This window comes from Plecotus auritus (assembly GCF_963455305.1).
Source record: "Plecotus auritus genome assembly, chromosome: 11".
Lineage (NCBI taxonomy): Eukaryota > Metazoa > Chordata > Mammalia > Chiroptera > Vespertilionidae > Plecotus > Plecotus auritus.
In genome coordinates this window covers 143,448-169,859 of record NC_137777.1, presented here as the reverse complement: position 1 = coordinate 169,859, position 26,412 = coordinate 143,448, and the positions used below count along the sequence as shown (strand labels likewise).

The window sequence follows — 26,412 nt, the reverse complement described above, 5'->3', positions numbered from 1 at the left end:
CGCACATGGGCTGACTGGGGCCTTCCTGCCTCATCAAGCAGGGCTACCGGCCACAGTGGCCTCAGAGCAGAGTGGACACCAGCTGGCTGAGCCATGGATACCAGAGTCCTTGTCCTGGCCCCCAACCTGTCGGCCTGTGGCCAGGGACCCTGTGGCTATTCTCCGGGCCTCAGTGCCGAGGAGGGGCTCCCGAGGCTGCAAGTGCACAAACCAGGTATTTGCTCGGAGTGCCGTGCCCACCCCCCATACCTGCTGCTCTGAGGCACTGCCCAGCACAGGCCGGGAAGCTCTCAGCTCGGCCCTTACCTGGCTGGCGGCAGAGCCTGGGGTGCCAAGGGCCAAGAGCTGGGCCTTACCTTTGGTGTCGTTGACGGGGTCCATGTGCCGGTAGATGTAGCCCTCTAAGTAGGAGTGGAACTTGGGTGTGGGTGGGAAAAAGGCCAGGCAGATGGCCATGAGCTCCCAGCCTCGGGCCAGGCTCTCCAGGCGGAAGTTCTCCGTGGTCTGCCGGCAGAGCTGGATGTACAGCTCGTCCCGCAGGCCCTGCATGCTCCAGCCCTTGGTGGCAATCTCCAGGGCCACGTGCAGCGGGTCTGCCTTGGCGCGCCGGTCACCCATGTACATCTGGATCAGCTTGAAGAGCTCGCACGCCTCCTTCTTCACGTGGCGGTCGCTGGTCACGATCATGGGCTTCTTGATGGACTCGCTGCTCCAGGCCAGCATGTTGGCGATGGACACTTTCCGCCGGAAGAGGCCCTGCGTGTGCTTGTTGAAGTGTTTCGAGGCCCAGTTCTCTATGTCGGTCTCTGAGGACGGCTTGCGCAGCGTGAATGTGGGGAACACGCAGCTGGCACTGGGCATCACACTGCGGGGCTGTCGGCCGCTCTCAAACTGGGCACAGGAGCCTAGGTCCTCGGACTGGGAGGGAGAGAGGGGCTGTGAGGGGTGGGCCCTACGTAACCCAGCAGGTGACAGGCTCGCCCCCTCACCGGTCCCAAGGTTCTAGGTGGGGCTTTCAGTGAATCTGCTCGAGGGGAGGCAGGGCAGCAACATTTTCAGGGTGTCCCATGGTGGCGCCAGGCTATGCCCCCAGCTTTGGCCTCCTCAATTTCTACCAGCCTCACAAAGATAGGTGAGCGTCCTCCCCATGCAAGGCTGCGCAGGGACCCAGAAAGGCCCCTCCCCACTCCTGAGACCTAGGGTTGGGGGGCCAGCCTCTTCCTATCGGTCTTATTGTCCATCATCCTCCAGTGCTACGAGCTATGGACAGGAACGTGCTCTGAGCTCTCTAGCCTGGAGGGCCACTAAGGTGGCCCTGCCACGGGGATGCTGACCACCCAAGATCACTGGGCACGGCTCCCTGGCAGGGCTGGGAGTAGACGGAGGAGCCTGACACTGGGAGGCCTTGTGACCACGGCCAGCTCTGAGCAGATGCCAGTGTAGACCCTCGGCCGAGGCTTCATAAAGCAGGTCAGGAGGTGAGAACCAGAACATCAGCCGACACCACATTCCCAGCATGCATCCTGGACAGGAGGTGCATGCAGGCTCCTAGGGCCTGACCTTGGCCTCTGCCTGGTGCTGTCCCAGGAGGACACATCTGGCTGGGCCTCTGCTTCAACCACAGCCACAGCCACAGCCACAGCCACAGCCACAGCCACAGCCACAGCCTGAGGTCCTGGGACTACTGGCCCAGGTGAGCTCATCGGCCCCAGGGTTGGTGTCAGGCTCCCTGGGTGCAGGAGCCTGTTCAGGAAGGGCTCTAAGTCACCTGAGTGCCTGACATCCCACCGGCACTGTGCCTCGCCTGACAGCCCGTTCACAGGTGGGAGAGGCTCAGGCTCAGAGGGTGGGCATGCCTGTCCACCACCCCTGCATCCACGGCCTGGAGTCAGGGCAAGGCCTCGGGCCCCAGGTGACTTGCCAGCACCCAGCTAGGCCTCACCAGGAACGGACCTGAGGGAGGCCGGCCTTGGGAGAGTCCTTGGAGGGAGGTATTTGCTACCTGTCCACCTGGCTGTCAGCAACAGTGAGCGACCCACCATGTCTTGGGACCACCGCCTGCCCCACCCCTGCCTGCCAGCTGTTCATACCTGTGAGGGGTGGAGGTAGGGTTCGGGTGAGGCCAGGTTGGTCTGCACGGAGACGCTTTTCTCGAGCAAGATCTGGGGGAAGGCCAGCCTCTCCAAGGCGCCCCTCTGCCAGTGCCTGCTGCTCTCCTGCTGGGCCAAGGCCTCGTCCTCGCTGAAGGCGCGCACCACAGGCCCGGGCATGGGGAGTGGCACGGCCCCGTCGCTCTCGTAGCCTGAGCCATCCTGCTGGGAGTCCCAGCTTCCCCTCTGCTTCATGTGGAAGTGGGCCTGCTGAGCCTCCCAGGCCAGCCTTGCCTGTGCCAGGAAGGGTTCGGCCCCACCCCGTGCCCCGTCCGCCTCGCCCGTCTTGGCCTCCAGGTGCTTTGGGGCCAGGCTGGGCCCACACTTGGGCCGCTCCTCCGTCAGGGACTGGGGGAGCAGGTCGAGGTCCCCAGGGCTATCGGTGGACGAGGCACTGGGGGCATGGCACAGAGAGGGGTTCCTGCTCTTTCTCTTGCGTGTGCCGGGGGAGTAGCCTGTGGAGGACATGGTGTCCTGCTGGCTAGACCAGGACATGGCATCATCCTGGGCCTGGGGGAGCGGCGAGGGAGGGGCATGCCGCACCTCAGGCCCCTCCATGCTGCTGTAGTCCCCGGATGTGATCCCCAGACGCTGGTCCCGCAGCAAGCAGGGGCTGGGCTGTAGTGAGAGGGACCCCCCACCAGGGTTGGGCGTGTACTTGTGCCGCGGGCCTGCCCGCAGCCTGGGGCTCGAGCCGGCCTGCTCCACGTACACCAGCTGCCGCACATACTCCTTGCCCGCAGGGCTGTACTCCAGGCTCAGGAAGCGCTCTGGGCACTTCTGCCGGGTGAGCACCAGCTGCTGGAAGGGGGAGGCAGAGGCATGCTTGGGCGACTGCGGGAAGGGCACGGGCTTCCGGCCCGGAGAGCGCTGGGGGGAGCCACCCTGGCAGGCACCGCCGGCCTCATACTGCACGTCCATGGGGGGCTCATCGTAGATGGGGGCCTGGAACTCGATGGGGGGTTCCTCGTAGAGGGGGGGCTCGTAGGCATAGCGCGGGGAAGAGGGCTGTGAGTCACAGGCCGGCTTGCGGGGCTGGGTCAGCAGTGGGGAGCAGCTCCCCAGCTCGGACCTCTTCAGGAAGGGCGATGGCCTCCGCTCCGGGAAGAAGACGGAGCTGTCTGTGTCCGGGGCAAACGTCTGCAGGCTGGGTGAGTGCTGGCCACCTGAAGGTCTGCGGGAGCGGCCCCCAGGCTGGCTGTCCAGGGGGTACCCGTTGCCCTGTGGGGAGAGGAAGCTGGGCTCCCGGTCAGCAACTTTGATGAGCATGCGCTCCTTGGTGCCCGAGTTCCACCGGAGGGAGGAGGTCCTGGGGGAGGAACAGGCACAGGTTACCTGGAGGCGGCAGTGGGGTGCACAGGATGCTGGTGGAGGCGGAAGTCTGGCCCTGCTGCCTGCCTGGACCATCACCCGCCTCCCTGGTCATTTCTCTTCCTCCTCCTCATCCCCGCTCCCCGTGGGGGCTGGTCCTTGTAGGAGGGGCTCCCTGTAAATGACCTGGACGCCACTTGTCCTGGGAGCTCCTCCACACACCTCCTGACTCAGCCTGCAGGCTTCCCTCCGGGGCTCTCCTGCAGGGATCTCCCCCCAGACCCCCACTGGACCGCCTTCTGACACTCCTCGCAAGGGCCCCGGCCCAGCACCACACACAGCACTGCCCGAACAGAGTGGGCAGCCCTCCCAGAGGCCTGTGGAGTCAGCTGCTCAGCGTTTTCTCACAATCCTTCGTGCTTCTGTGGTGTCAGCTGTTACATCACTGCTTTAGTTTCTGATTTTACTTACTTGGGTTTTCTCTTTGTTTCTTGATGAGCCTGGCTAATGGTTCATCCATCTTATTTATCTTTTCAAAGAACCAGCTCTCGGTTTCATTGGTTTTTTGTATTGGTTTTTAGTCTCTATGTCATTTATCTCTGCTCTAATCTTTATTATTTCCTTCCTTCTACTTACTCTGGACTTTTCTTGCTATTCTCTAATTCTTTAAGTTGTAGGGCTAAATAGTTTAGTATTATTTTTTCTTGCTTTTTGAGGCAGGCCTCTCAGGACTGCGTTTGCTGTGTCCCAGAGGTTTTGGGTTGTTGTGTGTTCATTTTCATATGTTTCCAGGAGGTTTTTATTTCTTTCTTGATCTCGTTGGTGACCCATTCATTGTTTAATAACATGCTAGTTAGCCTCCATGTGTTTGAATGTTTTGGGGTGTTTTTACTGTAGTTGATTTCAAATTTCATTCCACTATGATCTGAGAAGATGCTTGATATGATTTCCATCTTCTTGAACTTGCAGAGACTTGTTTTATGTCCTAACATGTGGTCTACAGCCATGCGTCCCGGGAGGCCACATGTATCACACCCACATCCCCTTAGGGTGCAGAGACCCAGGCCTCAGCTGCTGTCTGTCAGCTCCCTTAATAATACGTTTTAGTCCTGGAGTTGTCCGCCTCTTTCTTCAGTCTCTCGGCCCCATACCCCTTTTAAGGTTGGCTCCCCTGCACCTTGGGAAGTTTTCCCAGCACTGTCACAGCACAGAGGCCCACCCAGCCAGCCTCCCGCACCCGCTTCTCTGACGAGGACAGAGGCACAAGGAGGCTGGAAATACGCCCATGGTCACACAGCCACATGGCTGGACCCAGGGTCGGCGCAGATCCCCTGCCGGGTGAAGTACAAACCCGGGTACCACCTCTAAGCTCAATCATTGAAACTGCCGGAGCAAAGGCCCCTCAGGCCTTCGAATCCCTCCCCAGCACTGGGGTTACTCCGGGTCTGTGCTGGGGCACCCAGGCCACCCACAGGCACACACCCACCTGGACCCCCACAGCCGGGGCAGGAGACTCCTGCTGCAGCCTGGACACAAGAGCTGGCCAAGGAATGGCCCCACCCAGCATAATGGCTGCTGCACACCAGGGTCCCAAGCGTCATTTCCAGAACCTTCCAACACCCTGCAAGGTCAAACCCAGGGCCAAGAGAGGCCCAAGCCCCCTTCCCTACGACTAAAGCCAAGGTGCCCCTTCACCTGGGAAGTGTTTGGTGCCTGGCCGGGAGCTCCCAGGAAGACCACATGCTGAGGTGCTTTGTTGCTTGGCCAGAGGCCCCATGATCCCCCAAGGTGGGCAGAGATAAGGTTCTTCCAGACCCAAAAGCTGCCACAGGAGCCTGGGGCCGCTCCGGAGGTCTCTGCCCTGTGCCGGCGGACCCGCCACGCACAGCCGCTAGGTGCTTCCTGCTGAGCCCGACTCTTTTCCAGCTCACCCGACAGCTGCCAAGAAACCACCCTCCGCCAGGAGACAGGCCAAGCCTGAGACGGCGGGCTCTACCTGTAGTGAAGGAGCTGGCCGTCTGCACTGTAATCCCGGTAAACCTCATAGTCCTTCTCAGGAAACACTCCTGGTGGGGAAGAACTGAAATGCAGCGAAATGAAACAAAGGACATGAACAGGTAGAAACAGGTGCATTTAAAACAGCACACTTTCCCTTTAAGAATGTGTGTGTCACCCTTTGTTTCTCAGGTGTGACCCCAGTGTCCTAGCTCCTGCCCACAAAGCTGTCCCCTTCATCAGGACAAGTGAGTGTTTCTTCCGTCTGACCTGACCCCTGTGCGGCCCACCTCTCCCCCACATGCAGGAGCACCACACCAGCAGTGCAGGTCCCAAACACACAGAACCTGCCTGTGCCACCGCCCCTTCCCTTCCAGGCATTGCCATCATCCTCAGAGGAGCAAGATGGACCCCACTGTGCAAGTCAGGTCTCCAGGTTTCCACTGTCCCTGGTGAAACCCAGCCGGCCCCCCACCTGCCCCGTGGGCCCCCCACCTGCACCACAGTGCCCCACCTGCCACTTTCCTCCTTTGCAGCCCCGAATGCCATCGGCCTGCTCCTCCCCAGCGGCTCCTGTGCCTTCTCCCCAGGGTCTGGCTCGGGGTCCAGGGAGGAGCTGGTGCTGCCATCACGGCTGAGGCTGCTGCCACGCCCGGGGCTGTTGTCCGCGGAGGCGCGAGGGGACTCCGTGTTCTGCTTCAGTGTCTGCAGCTTGGCCAGGGGGATAATGTCGCAGCCCTGTGGCCGGTGCCACACGGTGCGCTGCGTGGTGGCGCTGTAGTAGTAGAAGCGCGACGTGTTGGGGTCGAAGAGCTCCCACCACTGGTTCTCGCTGGTGCGCTTGATGCGGACGCCCGCGGGCGGGTCCCACACGCACTCGCCGGTGACCAGGTTGGCGTACATGCGCTCGCGCGTGCGTGGCTCGATGATCTCCACCCACTCCAGCCTGGGAAAGAGCCAGCGTGAGTGTGTGGGCAGGCGGCCCTGCCCCAGCCCCGTCCCAGCCCCCAGCACCATGCAGCACCCACCCACTGGGCGCGCCTGCAGGGGGCACTTCCTCACAACACAGCTTCCAATGCAAGACAGCGCCCTTACACCACAAGACCTTCTTGAAGCTGACCAGTGTCTCCTCTTCACGTCCAACGTGGGGGACACACAATCAGGCCATCACAGAAACAATCTCAGGTTATAAAGAAGTTGGAAAGATGGCCTTCCTCCAGCTTTCCAGTTAGTGCCCAGAGCACCGGAGGGTCAAGGTCTGGCAGGTCCACAGCCCAGCGGCCAGGCTCCCCACCTTCACATGGCAGCCCTCTCGGGCTGGAGTGCCATGGCAGCTGCCGTGTGCAAGCTGCCGCCTCTCGCCATTACCGGGCCCACTACGTTAGCACGGGGACTCTGCCTGCGACACCATCACCAGCTGCTGGCCACGCGCAGCGCCCGCTTCCCTCTCCCTTCCGTGCCCGGAGGCAGGGCTCCGTCCAGAGCGTCTTGGAACAGAGACCGCGCGGAGCACTGGCAGCTGCCGTGTGTCAGACACCTTTCTTCCTTGTTTCTGAGAATTGTCATCAGAGTGCCCTGGAGCCCAACTGATGACACACAGGGGACAAGAGCTCAGACCCTCCAACACTTTTCACTGTGCCGCAGCCTCTGGGTTGTCGACAATGTTACAGATCGCTAACTTTTGTAATTGGACACAATTAGAACACGTTATCCTCTAAAAAATAGTGTGTTTTTCTACTGCAGCGTACAGTAAATGAGATTTTCCATGTTGATCTTTAAAGTTTTTGGGGTGAGGTCAATGTCTGTCCTTGGGGCAGAGTCAACACTACCTCCTTGTAAAGATGTGTTCTAATGTGAATCCAGACTTAATGGCAGGGAAGGACTGTCACAGTAACCACACAAAGTTCTGTAAGCTCTTTTTATAAAAAGCCATGCAGACGCCTATACATATGTAGTTGTGTAGAAAATTGTGGGGAGGGTTACCTTTAGTAGAATTTGCCACAACTTCAACTTTACACCCTCCACCCCTTGATTGATACGTTTTTTTTCAAAATTTTTATAACAAATTTTTAAACATACACCAACATAGATTAGTATAATGAATACCCATGTACGTGGTTTTAATTTTTCCTGATTATTAATGAAGTCAAGCATCTTTCTCATAATTCATGAGCCTTTTATATTTGTCCTTTACTAAAAACACATGTAACTTTTGCACATTAAATTTTTTTTCTTCAGATGCAAGAAAAGAGAGTCCTCGCGCTTTCTGTCTGTCTGATTGTGGCAGCCAAGATTGAATGGGGGAATACAGTGAAAAAAAAAAATTTTTTTTCTTACTGATTTGAAGTTGTTTGTTTGTTTGTTTTCATTTCAGAGAGGAAGGGAGAGGGAAGGAGAGAGAGAAACATCAATGATGAGAGAGAATCATCCATCAGCTGCCTCCTGTACTCCCCGCATTGGGGATCAAGCCCACAACCTGGGCATGTGCCCTTGATCAGAATCAAACCCGGGACCCTTTTGTCCTCAGGCCGACGCTCTATCCACTGAGCCAAACCAGCTAGGGCAACAGGAGTTTTATTTAAAAAAATAAAATAAATCTTTTGAGCCCGGGGCAGCATTGCTGAGGATTGAGGATCGACCTATGAACCAGGGTTTGATTCCCGGTTGGGGCACATGCAGGAGGCAGCCCATCAATGATTCTCTCTGATCACTGATGTTTCTATCTCTCTCTCCCCCTCTCATTTCCTCTCTGAAATCAATAAAAATATATTTTAAAAAAAGCTTGAGGCTTGTCCTTTCACTCTCTTTATAATACCTTGACTTTTGATGAAAGGCTTACAACATAGTTGAATTTATAAATCTTTTTCTTCATAATTTCTCCTCTGTCTATTGTGTTTAAGAAATCGTCCCTATTTTTAGGTCAAAAATATTCTAAGTTGACTTGCAAAGTTTTACAGATTTGCCTTGCATGAATTTCATGAAATTCTTAATCTACCTGACTTTTGTTTATGATGCGAAACCTCATTCTCCCCACATGGACAGCCAGGGGACCCCCCTGATGGGTGTGGCAGGGCACTGTGTCTGAGCTCCTGATGGCTCACTGGCTCAGCCTCCCCTGACCAGCACCAGTGTCTGAATAGCACTGGCTGTGTACTGGGTGCAGAATTTCCCAGACCCCAACTTCCTGCTTCTTCAGCCACGTCCTGGCTATTCTTGACCCTGTGTTCCCTATGAATTGTGGAATCACCTGTCACCTCTCACACTCTGTTGGCACCTTCACGGGATCTATTCCAGGAGAAAACAGAAGCCTTTGTGATGACTTAGTCTTACACCCAACCATAATTTATCCACTCATTTAGGGCTTCTCTAAAGGGGCAGATTACTCTTGGTGACACCTCCCTGGGTGATGTGCGCCAACCCTGGCCGTGACATCTGTGGCCCGCCCTGGACGATGTGTGTGAAGGGTGGAAGAGGACACAACGGTCACAAAGGGTGAATCTGGTCAGAGGACACATTCCTGTTCTTGCAACTTTTCCGTAAGTGTGCAAGTATTTCCAGACAAAGTTAAAAATTAGAAAAATAAAAATGGAAGAAAAAGGAAAATGATGAGCTACAGCTACCTGCCTCGGGGTGGGTCGATGCCCAGAGAGGGCACCGGGATCGGGCCCAGCATCAGGGCCTGCAGAGTGTCCGGCCCAGGCAGCCGTGTCCACTTGCGTGAGAAAAACCTCTCCCTCTGTCTTGCATCCAGGGCACAAAGTGGGGGCGATGCCTTGGGCTAGGTTTCCACGGAAGAGGGCAAATTCAGAAGCAAGTGCAGATCAGCCTCGACGCCCCACTGAGCCAGTCCTCTGATGGCCTAGCCCTGCGGCGGCTTCCCTCACCTGGTGCTCGGCCCCGAGGCCCGAGGCTCCGGCAGGCCAGCATGATGGCTCTCACATTCGCAGTCCTGCGCCTGGGACATCGCAGCCTCTCCGTGACCCCGGCAGACAGTCAGCGGATCATCGGGATGCCCCCTTCAGCACCACAAGGGAAGGTGCCACCCTGCAAGAGAGCTCTGCTGTCTAAGCACATACATCCAGGAAACATGTTATTACACCTTGGGGTTCTGGAGCCAGTAACAGCCCAGCTGGTCCCTCACAGCCCAGAGCGCTGGCGAGAATGAGAAACGCCCCGTCCTGAGCCAGTTTCTCAGGTTCCCGGGCCCTACCCCCGAGCCCCAGCCGGGACCCAGCCCTTGCCAGACCGTGAGAAGGCATCCAGACCCCCTCACCAGCTGGCCCCAGGAAAGCTGCCCACTGCCTCTCAGATGTAGTGCCCTCGGGCATCGGGCAGGGCGCTATGGTGGCAACATGGGTGAAGCACACAACGCAGCCCGACAGGGCAACGCTCCAGAATATTCGATGCACCTGAGTCATGACAAAGAGTGGACTTCTCAAAAGTGTTGTGTTGACTACATACAGACATAGGGGGAAAAGAAACCACAAAAAACAAAACAAGAACCTTGACCCAAAACTCAATGCCAGATAAACTGTAGATCTAAATGTTAAAAGTAAAACAAAAAGGCTTTTAGGAAAAATGTAGACAATAATCTTTGTGGTCTTACAGTAGGTACAGGTATCTTAATCAGAAAAACCTGCCCGGCCAGTGTGGCTCAGTGGTTGAGTGAGGATTTACGAACCAGGAGGTCACAGTTCAATTCCGAGTCAGGGCACATGCCCTGGTTGCGGGGGCTTGATCCCCAGTAGGAGGTGTGCAGGAGGCAGCCCATCAATGATTCTCTCTATCGATGTTTCTAACTCTCTATCCCTCTTCCTTCCTCTCTGTAGAAAGTCAATAAAATATATATTTAAAAAAATTAAAAATACATATATATTAAGAATTAAATGTCATTATTTTTTAAAAAGAAAATTAAAACAAAAGAGAAATTTAAAAATCAAACTGTAAGACTTTTCATTGCTATTTTTGAGCAATTTGATTGTGATGGGCCTTGTGTAATTTATTAACATTTCTTGTGCTTAGGGTTTGTTGAGACTTTGATCTGGGTTTCACCAAACAGTGTTTCTGTCGCTACCTCCCACCCTCCCTTTTGGGAACTCCCATTACACAGACATCAGCCCTCTGCCAGCTGTCCCACATTTCCATCATGCTCTTTCTTGCTTTTGTTTATTTAAAAGTACTTTTCCTCTCCTTGTTTTAGCGTGGATCAGTCTCACTGTTTTGTCTGCAAGTTCACTCATCTTTGCTTCTGCAATGCCTATTCAGCTGCTAATCCCATCCATTGTGCTTGCATTCAGACAGTTTAGTTTAAACTCTAGAAGTCTAATTTGGGTTTATTTATTTTTTAGTTAACTGTCTTTACTTCACCATGTCTGTACTTATGTGTTTCCCTCAGTTTTTGAACGAATGGAATGCAATTATAACTGCTTTAAGGACCTTGTCTACTCAGCCTATCATATAAGTCAGTTTTGCATCAGTTTTGTTTGACTTTTCACTACATTATGATTTGCATTTTCCTGTTTCTTTCCATGCCTCATCATTTTTTTAAAAAAAATATATATATTTTATTGATATTTTACAGAGAGGAAAGGAGAGGGATAGAGAGTCAGAAACATCGATGACAGAGAAACATCGATGACAGAGAAACATCGATCAGCTGCCTCCTGCACACCTCCCACTGGGGATGTGCCCGCAACCAAGGTACATGCCCTTGACCGGAATCGAACCCGGGACCCTTCAGTCCGCAGGCCGACGCTCCATCCACCGAGCCAAACTGGTTTCGGCGCCTCGTCCTTTTTTATTGGATGCCAGACATGGTGGATTTTACCCTTGGAAGCTGTATACTTTTGTGTCCCTTTGGTCTACCCGCCCTGGTCTGCTCTCTGTTCTTTTTAAACGCAGCATATTCTTCCGAGCAGCCTGTCCTCTGAGGACCAATTCATTTCCGGCCACGTCCGCCCCGTTACCTGCTGTTGGTAACTGGGCTCTCAGGTTTGTAATGCTCTTGTTTTTTCTTTCTTAGTTCTCTCATATTCTCTCCTTTGGTTAATTTTGCCTTTTCTTAGAGCTCTCCTCTCTTTATGCATTCTGAATGTTTTTAGTGCAGAGACAGTTCTATCAAAAATTCCCTTCTGTCTCCTGGGCTAATCTTCTAAACGTCTTCTCGCCAGCCGTTCCATGGCCCCTTTTCTCCCCTTTCTCTCGTGTGTACCTAAGGGTCCCTTGCTGCCCCTGATTACTGCTCATCCCTAAGGAAAGAGACAAGAGGCAGGACAGAATGAAATCAGGTGTGTTGTCCCAGAAGGCTCTATTGCCAAGTTTTCTTACAGGCTCCGCTCTGAAAATGAGTTTCTGGTATATTAGGGCATTTTTTGGTTGCAAGAGACAGAAACCCAGCTCAGATGGAAGACACAATGCCCTGCGCCTCCCCTGGGTGAGCCCCCATGGCAAGACTCTCAGGAAGGCCTGCAGCTGCCTCCAGCTCTGCCAGGCTGGCTGCCCTTGCAGGCCGGCTCTCCGTCTGCCACACAGCAACCCTCCATTCCCTCAGGTGCCAGCAAGCAAGGTGTGAGGGTTTCTGACGGGCCATCAGGGCCATCAGGGCCTCGGTCACAGTCACGGCTGGTGCTGCCAGGTGGGCGGGAGGAGGGTGACGCCTCAGCAATAGCTCCTTCAGGGTGACCTTGGCCCTGCCCCCGAACTCCAGCCGGGACCCAACCCTTGCTAGTCTGCGAGTAAGTCCAAGGGAGCCATGGCCCAGGCCACAGAGGCCCTCGGCTCGGCCAGTGGTCGGCATCTCCACAGCAAGTCGGGGTTTCCCATCTTCTCCCCATTTCCCGAGTGGGGTCTTACAGAAATGCAGGCAGAGCACCCACCTTCCTCTGGCAGCGCACCTCCCCCAGGCACCATGCCCCGTTCTCCACGCCCACCAGGCCACAAGCCCCTCTGTCAAGTCCACGCCCCACTGGTACCCCTAAAAGTCCTCTTTGTTCAACACACACTCAGCCCCCTCAAGGCTCAGGCTTCCACTCCTCCCAGTTGGCTGACATCCTCCTCTGACTTAAATCTTGTTCCCTATTTTTCAATCTTGTTGTTCATTTCGGTGAATAAACAAGTGTTGACTCAGCCATGGCTTCCAGAAGGCCCGAGTGCCACTCTCACTGCTGTTTTCCCAAGTTTCCCCGTGTGAACAATGAGTGCTCTCAGTCCCACGTCTGCAGGCTGGGCTCTGAGCAGCAGGCACAATGCCCCATTCTGCCAGGCAGGCGGCTGGCATCTCCGGTCCCCTGCTCCACAGGATGACCGCCCTGACCGCTACAGCTGTGGCCCAGCCCATCATCAAGTCATGGAATCAGCTCGCAGGTTAGCATCAGCTCCCAAACCTTCCCGGGCCACCCCACAGCGAAAGGATGCGTGTGTGGAACCACACCATCGGGCGGAAAGTGGATCTGACTGTGGCGTTGTCTCTGAAGCATCGGAGAGCGGCCACCGCAGGGATGGAGCCTGGCTGAGCCTGGTGAAACCTAGATCAAATCCTAAGCACAAGGACAGGCAGTCAGGACCCCCCAACCCCTGGGCCATGGCCAAGCCCCCACCATCCCTGCCTTCCTGGACTTCCCTTGCCAACTAAATGGCACCAGGGGTCCCGGCGGGACCAAGAACAAAATATGCAAGTGGTCGGAACAGAGAAGCTGCCACGAGCAGGGACAGCGCCCCTCCAGCAGCACGGCGCTGCCCGCTGGGCTCGGAGACACGACAGCCGTGGTGGCAGGCTCCGCGACAGAGGCAGCAGCATTCCCAGCCTGCAGGGCTGTGCCAACACACACCCCTTCCAGTGAGTGCCCTGGGGGTCAGAGGTCTCCATGCTGCTACGTCCGCCCCACCTTACATGGCGAACCAGGGGCTTCAGCAGGGGCGCTGGGGCAGCTTGGTGACCTCAGACCCAGGACAGAGGACTTGGCCCAGGGGAAGGAGAGCCAGCAGCACCTGCGGCAGCAGATGCTGCTCTGACACGGAAGCCTCCCTGTGATGGTGTCACAGGTGAAATTAGGATGAGGACTCTGCTTACAACTGCATTCCCAGTGCCTCACCTTCTGCTCAGCGAGTCAGCAAACACTGGATGGAATCACTGGCTGATCTCTTAACAGAAGTCTCCTTTCGAATGAAAACGGTTAAGAGAGGAAGGAGTCACACTCAGGCCACAGGGCACCCAGCAGGCTGGCCCTGCCCCAGGCCACAGCTGCTAAAAGGAGAAAATGGAGGGTCTCAAGGAAAAGAAGCAAAGTCTTCAACAGTGAAACTGAAAACACAGAGAAGGCAGTGCCAGGCAGCCTGGCCCACCTCTGGCGCCGGACACCTGGCCTCGGGACCCGCCGTGAGCATCTGTGCTTGGCACCAGTGGGAACGGAACCTTCGCTTGTGCCCCTCTCTCCCACCCTGCGTTCAGGGTGTTTGCTTTCTGTGGTTTTATGCTCTGCTTCTGTCCTGCACTTACTTTTAAAACTGTATTTTCAATAAAATAGTTTTTTGTTTTTTTAAATATTTTTTATTTTATTACTTTTTTTGTGTGTGTTCATCTTCACCCGAGGATATTTTTCCATTGAATTTTTAGGGAGAGTGGAAGAGAGAGGGAAAGACAGAGAGAAACATCAATGTGAGAGAAACACATCGATTGGTTGCCTCCTGCACGCACCCTGACACAGCCGGGGAGGAGCCCGCAACCAAGGTACATGCCCTTGACCAGAATTGAACCCGGGACCCTTTGGTCCGCAGGCTGACGCTGTATCCACTGAGCCACAGCAGCTAGGGCAATAAAATAGTTTTTAATTTCTATCAGTGGTCATTGCAACTTTTCTCAAAAAGTCCCGAAGCCGCCCTAGCCGGTTTGGCTCAGTGGATAGAGCGTTGGCCTGCAAACTGAAGGGTCCCAGGTTCGATTCTGGTCAGGGGCACATGCCTGGGTTGTGGGCTCGATCCCCAGTGGGGGACTTGCAGGAGGCAGCAGATCAATGATTCTCTCTCATCATTGATGTTTCTATCTCTCTCTCTCCCTCTCCTTCCTCTCTGAAATCAATAAAAATATGTTTAAAAAAAAAAAAGTCCTGCCCTAACCGGTTTGGCTCAGTGGCTAGAGCGTCGGCCTGCGGACTGAAGGGTCCCAGGTTCGATTCCGGTCAAGGGCATGTACCTTGGTTGTGGGCACATCCCCAGTAGGGAGTGTGCAGGAGGCAGCTGATCGATGTTTCTCTCTCATCGATGTTTCTAACTCTCTATCCCTCTCCCTTCCTCTCTGTAAAAATCAATAAAATATATTAAAAAAAAAAAAAAAAAAAAAAAAGTCCTGAAGCCTACACTTCTCCAGTTCTCAGCTGTTTCCAGGTCACTTCTCACCTGTCTGTGCAGGTCGGGGGCAGCCCGCCAGGCTCCTGGGGGGTCCCATTGTGGAGAGAACCCCTGCCCCTTCCCTCCCCTATCTCTGCTCAGTATCTTGTAAGAGTTTTTAAAACAGAACTCACATCACAGCCTCCTGTGGTGGGTTTGCTGCCTATTTCCTGGGAAAGGAAGCTGAGGAGGGCCCTGCACTCTGTCCTGGCCAACACCCCCAATGCTCCATGCAGACCCCTCACTTGGAAGGAGGCTCGTCACCTTGAAAGTCACCCCAGCCCAAGCCTCTCGGATGGACAACAGAGCGGAGCAGCCCTGAGGGTTCCGAGCCCCCAGCACACAGCACTCCGCCTCCCCCCGCCCCTCAGCCATGGGCTGCCCCTTGGGGACCCGGGCCTCTGGTTCCATGCCCCGCAAGGGGAGGTGGCCAGCCCCAGAACCAGGTGTCAGTGTGGAGAAATGGGGCTCGGCGCCCACTGAGGACCTCACAGCCCCGACAGTCGCTTGGCACCATGAGCAGTGAATACTCGTGAAATTCACTCGGCGTGACAACATCCGCCCTGCTCCCAAGAGCTGCAGGCACAGCACCTCTGTGGACTCCTCCCACCAGGGGCTCCTGGGCCCCCTGCCCCAGCCTCAGCCTTCCTCCCACACGTGAGCCGGGAGCGGTCCAGGGCCACAGCCTGGCCAGACCTGCCTGTGCCAACACTGAGCTTCAGTGGGATAGCAGGACGGCCGGCAGGCGAGGAACATGCCCAGAGCAGGGCAAGATGCCGCACCTACACACCATGTTTGAGGGACCCCTAGTCGCCATCCGGGTCTCTCGCCATCCCCCCATTCCCACGGTGGGAAAGTTCCAGTGGTGAGTGGGTGAGAAGATCCTTGACGCCAACTTCCCACGCGGGCGCTGGAACAGAAGATGCTCTGTGCCACTGGCGGGCCTGTGCGGAGGGAGACCCAGCCCAGGAAACGGCAATCTGCTCCTGGAACAGGGCGACGCCCCTCCCGCAGACAGGGTGCTGTGCCCGCTCCTCAGTCCCGAGTGTGAGCACCCACCCAGCCCTGTCCTGTCCTGTCCCCAGGGCAGCCCCACACCCTCCAACCCACAGGCTGGCAGGTCCGCCTGCACACATTGGGTGGTGCTGACCGTGTGTGTGGACACGTGTATGTATGAGCACACGAGAGCATGGTGCAGCCCTGTGTGGGCATGTGTGTGACCGACAGCAGGCCTGACAGGGTCCGGAGCGGCCCTCCCTGCGTGCTGCTCCTCACTCCCTTGGGCACATGCTCCACCGTGTGGCCACCCCTGCACCTGGCCCAGCCTCTGACCTCTCCATGAGCTCCTTCCACACCCATGACCTGGAGGAGAGGGTGACTGGAGGGAAGGGAAGGGGCCAACGCCTGACAAGGTATCCTGAGACTCCCACAGCCACAGCCACAGAGCCCTCAGGTGGAGGTGAGCAACTGGAACAGTAAACAGCACCTGTCAGAGGCCTCCAGGAGGCTGGACCCTCGATTCCTGCTTGAGGTCTGGCACTCTGGAAGGCAGGGCTCCAGAACACAGCCCAGCGCCACAGTAGGTCCCCGTCCCCCAGGTGAAAGGCCAGCAGACATTTCTTAAGTGCAGTTTGACAATTTCCATGAACATACACACCCACGCAGCTGAGCAGAGCCCACGGAAGAGGGAACTCACTGCTCCCTGGGGGGTGCGGCTGGGGGTGTGAGCGGCCACGGAAGGTCTGGTCTGTGTCCACATCGTGGGAACTGAACCCAGGGAGGCTCCCTTTCAGGAAGAGGAGTGAAACGAAGTTGTTTTCAGATGCAGACTCAAGAGCAGACCCTGAGAGCATGGAGGGCAGAGGGCCGGAGCTGGAGCCCTGAAGCATGCTCAGGGTGTCACAGGCAGAGAAGGCCGTTATCGAGTCAAACCCACAGGCAGGTCGGTTCGATGGGCAGTTACGGAGCGGTTCTCACCTGAAAGGCTCATTCACACCAGAAGAAAGTAAAACAAAACAAACTTGTAATACAGTAAAAGCAGGGCATACAAATATCAGGAACACAGTCCTGGGGGGGAGGCTGGGTCTGCACAGGGCCTGGGCACAGCAGGGCTTCGGGGGCTGGGGAGCTGCCCCGTGTCTGCAGTGGGTCTGAGGGGGGCCTCTGCTGCCTCGGGGGAGGGGGGGCGGCTCCCAGTTACTTGCTGGAGTTTCCAGAAAACTGTGGATGAATCTGAGAAACATTTCACCGGAAGGGCCGAGCGTGGCCAGACCAATGGGAGGACCAGAGCAGCAGTGGGAGCCCTCAGCACCTACTGGCGATAAATACCTGAGAGCAAACGTGCCCATTTCTGTCACAATAACGACGAGAAAGCTTTGACCAGCCTCTAAGAAACAACAAACAAACCATATGAGAGTTTAAACTATTTTAAAAAAGTTACATCTGTTGATGAGTTGGGAAGATAGTGCAGAGCCTCAGAGGGAAACATGAAGGGAACCCAGGAGCCGACGTGAGGCCTGGCCCGTAGCGAGGACAGAGCCTGGGACGGGCCAGGGCCAAGCTGCAGGCACCAGAGAGCACCAGGCAGCGGTGGGACACGGGGCTCAGGCCCGGGCCGGGACCTAGGTCACCACAACCACAGTGTCCTAAGGTCTCTGAATTGTTTGGAGAAAAGAAAAGACAACAGTTACGTTTAGATTTTGACACATGAATTCTGCGTGTTAAACATCTGGGGCGGCCCCATGCAGGCCGAGGACTGAATCCCAAGCTAGCAGAGGAGAAAAGGGAGAAGAGAAGGGAAGCAGCCCAAAAGGAGTTAAGAAAGGAGGAAAAGAGCGACCTGTCCCAAAGGACAGGACACGCAGAATACCGAGCTCGCAGAGATAAACGGACAGAGGACCGTACCAAACAGAAAGGAGACCAACGTTGTCAGGCAAGATGTTTAAAGCTCCAGACACGTGCTTTGTGCCCAGCACACTGAAAACATACGGATGTGGGGTTCTGAACGTCAGGCAGGGACAAGCTAGCCCGACGACAACGCCGGTGCGGCTCCAGAAATGTGGCCACCCAGCCTAGGAGGCGAGCGCGGGCAGGACCTCCAGGGCAGGAGAGGGGCTCGGCGCGCCAGGCTTCCTCTCGGGGGCACGCAGGGCTCAGATCCTTGCCCGCCATCCATGGAACATTCCTGAAAACTGACTCCATGCCAGGGCCTAACGTGAGTTCTCAACCAAAGTCCAAGGATGGGCTGCCCAGGCCCAGTCCCTGTCCGGGCGCACATGCTGGCAGATGAGCCACACACACAGCCCACGCGAGGCAGCCCGTCGGTCAGCTGGTGTCAGTACGACAGCCCGCTGAGGGGAAAGAGGGGTGTGGGTGCCGGCTCCGGAGGCAGCAGCCTCGGGGACCAGAAGGCTGACAGACAACCACGTGTCACGAGCATGGGAGGCTGCAGCCGCCATCCGAGGGAGCCCAGGCCCTGCGGGGCACGCAGAGCTCCAGGCAGTCTCCCCGGCACCGACCTGGTCTGCTGACCACTACACTGCACCACGCAGTGAACAGCAGGTCAGCCATGCGCATGTCAGGTGGTGTCTGCACTGATGTGCGGGTAACAGCATCACCCCATAAGTAACCTCGCAGACAGTGGAGGGGCAGCATTTGGCTTGAACGGGAACACAACCCCTTACCCTTCCAAGTACCCACAGAGACTCGCCTCTAACCCCACTGCACAAAGTGTAATGTGCATCAGGAACCACCTCTAACCCCACTGCACACAGTGTAACGTGCATCAGGAACCACCTCTAACCCCACTGCACACAGTGTAACGTGCATCAGGAACCACCTCTAACACCTACTGTACGCAGTGTAACGTGCATCAGGAACCACCTCTAACACCTACTGTACGCAGTGTCACGCGAGGCAAGAGCCGTACAAACACCATCCAGCGCCTGAGGAGGTGGCAGCTGTGTCTGTCCTCACCTCAGACAGAAAACGGGGCTCACAAGGCAGGACCCCGAGGTCCCACAATGTCTGAACTCGTGCTCTGAAGCTCCCGCTGCTCAGCTTCTGTCGCCTCCCCTCCTCTGGAAACCCCTTCCCTAGGCCCTCAGGTGTTTGAGTGCCATCTGCCCCCCCCCCCAGGATGGGCACCGGGCCACGGCGGCAGAAACCACCCTCACTGCTGAAAGTACCAGCTTTGGAGCCACTCTGTCCCCAGTGGGGAGAAGCTTCTTGAAAAACACGAGGAAGCAGAAATCAACCTGCGGAGGGGAGAACCGCCCTGCATGTCTGCTCCCCAGATCTCAGCCCGCCCCTTACCCTCCCGGTCAGGCACCTCCCAGATGCCTGGTTCCCTCCTGCCTCCTCAATCCTGGGGGAGCCTGGCTCAGAGCCTGCGTGTCACCTGCTGCGTGGGGCAGCATCCTGCGTCTGCGTCGTGTCCCTCTCACTGCACCCCATGCGCAGCCCCTAGCAGGTGAGTCCTGCAGGCACACAGGTGACCACCCAGCGGCAGGCACGAGGAGGAATGGAGGACAGAGCACAGGGCAGTCCAAGGGCGGGGTCAGGCAGGGCTGGAGGGCCCTGTGGAGGGGAGGCTGCCAGAGGCAGAGCCTCTGCAGGCCCAGCAGCAAGTCACCTTGGTGGCTCAGGAAAAGGTCCGAGCTTTGGATACAAGTTTAGAAGAAATCAGCATATAACAGAAACTCCACTTTCCCTCATCAGTGTGTTTACAGGCAGGAGAGGGGACAGGCAGAGAGCCAGGCTGAGATGAACTAGCAGAGGTGACTGAGGGGAGGAGAGGGCGCTGGTGGCCCGGAGACAGGAAGTGGGGGATGGGCTGAGCAGGTGGGAGGCAGGCACAGGACGGGGTGGTGGGCTGGGGCCAGGTCCCGAGCTGCTGCTGTGAAATGCGCAGCAGGTGCTCACTGCGTCAGAGCTGGTGCAGGGAGACACCACCACACAGGGCACGGGCAGGGGCACTGTGGTGGGTGCGGGGCCTGAGTTTAGCCGAAAACTCCACAACACTTTACACTGAGAGGCATGAGCTGCAGCTCTGACAGCCCACAGCCTGCTGGTGATGACAGTCAAGCCCCCCCGACCCCCACCATGGACACGGCCCAGAAACTACGCAGCCAAACTCTCACCACACTTGCCGGTAAACCCTCTTCCCTCCAAGACTCTGAAAGCCCCATTCGCGCGCCCATCTATGTTGAATGCACCCAGAAGACCACTGGGCTCAACCATGATTGTCTTCCTACGCCCACAGGCGAGCCCAGATGGCCATACTCATGGGCCTGGCCCCTGAGGTGGCCACCAGCACAAGGCAGTGAGCGGGGTGGGCTGGCGTGGACAGCAGCTTGCTGTGAGGCTGGACAAGGTGGTGGTGGTTCACAGTGCACAGGGCTGCCAGGAGCCATTGCAGGGGGACCAAGAGCAAACAGAGGTGCCTGGTGCTGACTTCTGCACGTGGGGGCACCACCTCCCCTTCTGCAACAGCCTTTTCCTGGCCCCCATTTCTTCTTTTACCCATTCAGTGTGCAATTTTAATCTATTTAGCACGCGCACAGACGTCTGGTGGCTGTGCAGGGACCACAGGCCCAGCTCAGATGGCCTGGGAGGCAGGAGAACTTCTGGGCTGAGGGAGGGACCAGGACGGGCTCCTGTTAGGACAAGCCCCAGGAGGGTCAGAGGAGCTGAAGGGGCACCTGAGCTTTGCATTTTTGGGGGGAGGAAGGAACAGGAGCAGGGCAAGCTTGGTGCACTCGGCTGGAGAGCAGAGCACGGGAGCAGGAAGGAGGGGTGCGATCTCCAGGACAGGCTCGGGGCCTGCTCTGCGGCCGGCACATAGGCGTGGGCCCTCCTGCGCACCACAGGATGCTGACAGCACCTCTGGCCTCACGTAGCCGATGCCAGTGGCACCTCTCCCAGTCGGGACAATGACAAATGTCTCAGACAAACCACCCCTGAGAACCACAGCTCTGCACACACCCCTGCACAGCGCTGTGGAGGACAGAGGGCAGGGAGCCCACCCAGGAGGCGTGGTCATCGTGCACACGGGACCTGGTACAGGCCCTGCTTGGCAGTGGCCCTGGTGACAGGGGAATGACAGGTTGGTAACTACTTGGGAGATACAATGAGCAACACCGGAGCAGTGGGACGCAGCAGTCGGGGAGAGCCCAGGGTGCCAAGCTTCCAGGTAGCCACCAAGCCGATGCCGGTCCCCAAGGTCCCCCAGCACCAGACGCCAGGAGTGGAGAATGCAGGGTCTGAGGAGCCTGAAGGAGGCTGGCTCCAGTGCCCCAGGCTGAGCAGGGAGGGCTGGCTGGCACCTCCTCTCCCCCCAACGCCCCGAGAAGGCTCAGAGCATGGAACAGGCTTGTTTTCTCTGGGTGCAGTGGGAGGAGGGGGTTGCTCAGCCCTTCCCCACAAGAGGGCTGCCTGTCCTCCGTACTGCCAGGGGACTGCCTGCCCACTTACGGAAAGAGGGAAAGAGCATCAGTCCCCTCCCCTGGTGGGCTGGGGCAGATGACCTGCTCTGGCCCATGGACTCTGAGCTGTCAGCTGAAGCGTGAAGAGACACCGTCTCTGCCACGCTGCCATAAGGATACCATGATTCAAACAAGGGCTGGCCCTAGACCCATGAATGGACTCTCAGAGGAAAGCAAATGAAATGTGAGCAAGAAGCAAATCTGCTGTTGTGAGCCACTGAAATGTTGAGGTAATTTGTCACCTCAGCCTCCCGCTGAGAAAGCTGTCCAATTAAATCCCTGAATCAAATCTCTTCCTTCTCCCACCCGTCCTGCTCATACTGTCAGTGAGAGGTTCCTAAACCGTTTTTTCAGGACTTAGCTAGAGAGCTACAATCTGAAGTCTTTCCCCTGAATTCAAAGACACTCACATTAAAATCCTTACTTCCTTATTCCTTACAACCTTCTAACCCCCACAAACACTCATAACCCAACTTATCTTTGTTCTGACACCAGTTTCTGTTTCAACTAGTCAGTTCTGCCAAAGCACCCACCCCACAGACAAAAAAAAGTGAAGGCTTCAACAAAACTTTATTTATAAAGACAGGCAGGGGAACTGCCAGTGGCTCTAGTGTACAGACCTGTTTGAAGGGCTCATTGCCTTAATAGGCTTTGCCCTTTTCAAACTTCTTCAAAGAACAGTGTGCCACAGTCTACACACAACTAACTGAGCACAGATTAGATGTTCAGTTAAAAAGCACTGAGTGAATGATACTTAGGAAACATTACAGAATATTGAAAAACATTCCTAATACTCAATAGTACAGTTTTCCCAAAGACTTCAAAAAAGTAGAAAAAATCCACACCAAATGTTAAGCCAAGAAAAACTCCACCTGATGGAGCATAATAATGACCAATAAGCACTTTTCACAATACACAAACTGTGTCAAAGATGAGTATGACTTTCTGAGTTTAGTAGGGAAGCAACTCCTATTATCAGAACTCTCAGACATATGAAGATAAACTTCATTTATGTCACCACCACATTTTGGGGAACAAGATGGCAGGCACTGCTGAGAAACTCAAGTTTCAGGGAAATATAAAAATCTGCAAAATGTCTGTCCCAAAAAGCCCAAGACGGGAGCCCCGCAGAAGCAGGAGTGATCCAGGCAATAGGCCCGGATGAGGAGGTCCATCCCAGAAGGTGGAACAGTGTGGGCAGAGGATGGGGGTCAGGGTCAGACAGGGCCTCGGGAAGCAGGCCCCAAGGCTGAAGGAAGCACAGCGAGCAGGTCCCGGAGGCAGCAGAGGGGGTGTGGATCTACCTCGGGGAGCAAGGAAGGTAGAGAAGAAGGGACCTGGAAGCAGGCAGACACTCCAGCTCGGTTCTGCCAGAGGTGTCTCCCTGGCCCAGCGAGCATGGGGCTGTGCTGGCATAGGACACGCACAGAGCGAACTTGGGGAGGGAACGTGTTAAGACTCACAACAAATGACCAAATGACAAGGGGTTGGTGGAAAGGCTGAGCAAAGGGTCTTGTGAGCAAAGCTAGCTGCCTCCCTGTGAGCACAGATTACTTTTTCCCCCCAAAAGCACCAAGAACCTGAGAGAAGCCTAACAAGACACTGAGTCGCTGTTATTAAGGTGTTCAAGGGCAGTCCATGCCAGCACGCGTGCAGGAGAAAAGGATGGGGTGGACATTTTAAAATCTATCTTGAGATATTTTCAAATTTGCTCACAAAAGCTGTTTTGTTACCATTTGTTCTGAACATTAAATGTTCTCATTATAAATCCCATAAATGCCAAAAGACTACCTAAGGGGAAGGGCTCCCCCCTAGTCTCAGTATCACACCGATAGCGGAGACAGGTGTAGTGTCTAGGGCTGTGGTCAGCAAACTGCGGCTCGCGAGCCACATGCGGCTCTTTGGCCCCTTAAGTGTGGCTCTTCCACAAAATACCACGGCCTGGGCGAGTCTATTTTGAAGAAGTGGTGTTAGAAGAAGTTTAAGTTTAAAATATTTGGCTCTCAAAAGAAATTTCAATCGTTGTCCTGTTGATATTTGGCTCTGTTGACTAATGAGTTTGCTGACCACTGGTCTAGGTTAAGTCTGAGGTACTTTCCCTCCATCTGAGAAAGAGAATCATCTCCTTAGGAAATTTTCCACTTTGTTCTGAAGCAAGTTAAGTCTAATTTCTTCCAACAGTTTAGCAACATAGGATGTTACAGCACTGGTATATCCAAGTTCTCACTGTCTATTGCTATGTCCTTACTGTTACTTAAAGTTTGTTAGAAAGTTATCTTTTCTATTTCAAGGATAACACTGTAAAGTATAACAACTATGGCTTGGGTGGCACAACTAAAACAGGAAATTACCCAAAAACTGCTCTAAATCTCATTTCTGTCGACAACAATCCTACCAACTCCCAAGGGCAGTAAGAACAGAGTATTCAGGTGGCTCATCAGAGCTTTCTTTTTCTAAAAATGTTTTAAAAGCAGTTCTATGTAAGTTATCCAAGTACACGAGACTTGTCCTTGTGTACTTTCATAAAGACTTGTTTCTTGCCAGGCGTGGCTCAGTGGTTGAGCATCGACCTATGAACCAGGAGGTCATGGTTTGATTGCCAGTCGGGGCACATGCCTGGGTTGCGGGCTTGATCCCCAGTGTGGGGCCTGCAGGAGGCAGCCGGTCAGTGATTCTCTCTCATCATTGATGTTTCTATGTCTCTCTCTCTCCTTTCCTCTCTGAAATCAATAAAAATATATTTTTAAAAAAAGTCTTGTTTCTCCACAGATGGCCCAATCTTGCCTTTGTAAGAAAATGGAGCCACTGACTTGACGTTAACATACAATTAGGAGGGTGAAGCTCGGGGACCACAGCAAATGCACCTGGAACCACATCTCGGCAGTGATGGCACCCTAACTTTTGTGAACACTTAGTATGTAGCAAGCACAAAGCGTTTTACAGTTTTTGGTTCGATGAGTCCTCATCACCACCCTATGAGGCCAATATGATTGGTGCTCCCATTTTACAGATGAGGGACCAAAGGCATTGAGTACAAAGGCAGGCGTCTGACTCCAGAACCCGCCCTCTTCTCCAGCTTCTTGGCAAGAGAGCTGAGGAGACAAAGTGCGGGCGGGCAGGCCGGCCGGCTGGCCCCCGTTCCTGCACAGAGCCAGCGTCTGTGGCTCACCCAGTCGGCCAGGACGCTTTATGGAATGAGTCTCCTGGCTTTACAGTCGCACCTCCTATCAGATCTCCTTCCCCTTCCCCCAGCGAGGAGAAGCACACCTTGCTCATTGTGAAGGGAGAGCCGCGGATCGGGAACCACCTGCTGTTTGCAGAGGCACCCAGGACGCACAGGGTTCAATTCCCCGCACTGGCTTCAAAGACAAATCCCCTATTGTCTGCCCCGGGGGAGGAACACGAGCCTTTGCAACGGCAGGTTTCTGCAGAGGTCACTGGAGGTTTGGTTAAACCACTCGGCTCTGAGGGATGGCGGGGGGAGGGGAGGGGGCGCCGCATTTTTGCTGGTGAAGGCAGCGCAGCGCCCACAGCAGCTGCTGGTGGGAGCAGCAGGCCACACACCCACAGCTGCCGCGGCCTCGCACCGGCTGCGCGTTGCAGATAAAAAACGTCCTGACCCAAGTCCACCGCCTGCCTCGCTCGCGGCCTCGGCACAAAACGCTCCACCTCCGCCCACTCCGCTCCCGCAACCGAGAGGCGGCCGAGGGAATCCCACTCCGGGGGGCGCCTGGGAGGGAAGGCGAAGCGCCCAGCCCGCCCTGCTGCAGAGGCCGTGTCCGTGGGGTTCGGCGGCCCCGCATCCGCACGCGCCGACCCGGACTAATCCGGCGGCCCCGCACCCGCCCGACGGCGACCCGGAGGCCGCGCCGACGCCCGAACTCGGGCCGCAGCGCCCTCACGCCCACCCCGGCTGGGCGCTCACGCCCACCCACGCCCCCTCACACCCCGTCCAGAGCGGCCCGGGCCCTCGCCTTCCGCGCACCCCGCCCCTGCCGCGCCCGGCGGCGGCCCCGTCCGTCCTCCCCTCCAACCCCTCGGTGGCCGCGGCCCCGGATCCTCGCGCGGCCCGGCGGGGGCCGTTGCGCCGGCCTCTCCGCCATTTTCCCGGCCGCGCCGCCCACCGCCCGCGCTCTCACCTGCTGGCTGCGCGCGGGCCGCGCCGACACAGCCCCTCATCCCGGCCCGCGCGCCGCGCGTGAGATGCCTGCGGCTTCCCCGCCGCCGGCGCCGCCCGATCCGCGTCCGCCACCGCCGCCGCCTCCACCGGCCCAGTGCGCCGCGGCCGCGCGTCCTCCCGTCACCAGCGCAACCCCCCGCCTCCTGCCCCGCCCCCGCGCCGCCCGCGCCTGTCGCCAGGGGGCGCCGCCGCCGGTCCCCTGCGCGTGCGCGTGCGCCGGCGCGCGGCATGTCGGGAGCCGGGAGCGCCGGAGGCCGGCTCCTCCCACGAGGCCGGCGCGGCGGCGGGTCCCGAGCCGGGGTTTGCACGCCGGGCTCGCCCAGTCGTCGGTCCCCTCCGAGCTGCCCTACGGGAAATCCCAGGAGCCGGAGCCGTCGGGCAGGAGCGGGATGAGTGTCCAGGGATGTTCCCGCGATTGTCTGGAGAGAGCAGCCCGGTACCCTCGGGCTTTTGCTTCCGTCACACGTGAACTTTCCGGACCTGGCCCCCCACCCTCCCGAGCCTAGCCTCCTTCCTCAGGGACTGCGCCCTCCCGAGCCTGCGGTCCTCACCGTCCCACCCCCACCCCTCCCCCACCCAGTGCAGATTCTCTCCAGATGACGCATCTCTGTTCCCACTTCCTGTGTGAGCCTGTCAACTCCTGGACAGAGAACCCTGTCTTCACCTGCAGGTCTTCTCCACCTGCCGCTGCTGGGGAGCGGGGTGGGGGTGTGTGTGTGGCAGGGGGCGGTTTAGACTACCGACCCAGGACTTGGTCTCCTTTTCTTGCTAGAAATGGCTCAATAGACTCTTTTAAAAGGCTTTCAGCCCAGGAAGTTAAAATTTTTATTTTATTTTTATTTTTTAAATATATGTTATTGATTTTTTTTTTAAATACATTTTATTGATTTTTTTACAGAGAGGAAGGGAG

The 26,412-nt window shown here is 56.3% G+C and overlaps 1 protein-coding gene across 2 annotated transcripts in view; it reads right to left on the bottom strand.

Annotated features, from left to right (window-relative positions):
* Positions 1-25,603, bottom strand: part of ARHGAP39 (Rho GTPase activating protein 39) — a 38,531-nt gene extending 12,928 nt beyond the window's left edge. For both annotated transcript variants that reach the window (XM_080646990.1, XM_080646991.1), the window contains exons 1-6: positions 25,462-25,603; positions 9,341-9,500; positions 5,971-6,402; positions 5,458-5,541; positions 2,091-3,459; positions 357-918 (exon numbers count right to left, since the gene is read on the bottom strand). In XM_080646990.1, coding sequence (XP_080503116.1) covers positions 357-918; positions 2,091-3,459; positions 5,458-5,541; positions 5,971-6,402; positions 9,341-9,420 — 2,527 coding nt within the window. In that variant the 5' untranslated portion in view covers positions 9,421-9,500; positions 25,462-25,603. The remainder of the gene's footprint in view (positions 1-356; positions 919-2,090; positions 3,460-5,457; positions 5,542-5,970; positions 6,403-9,340; positions 9,501-25,461) is intronic.
* Positions 25,604-26,412: the final 809 nt, after the last annotated feature.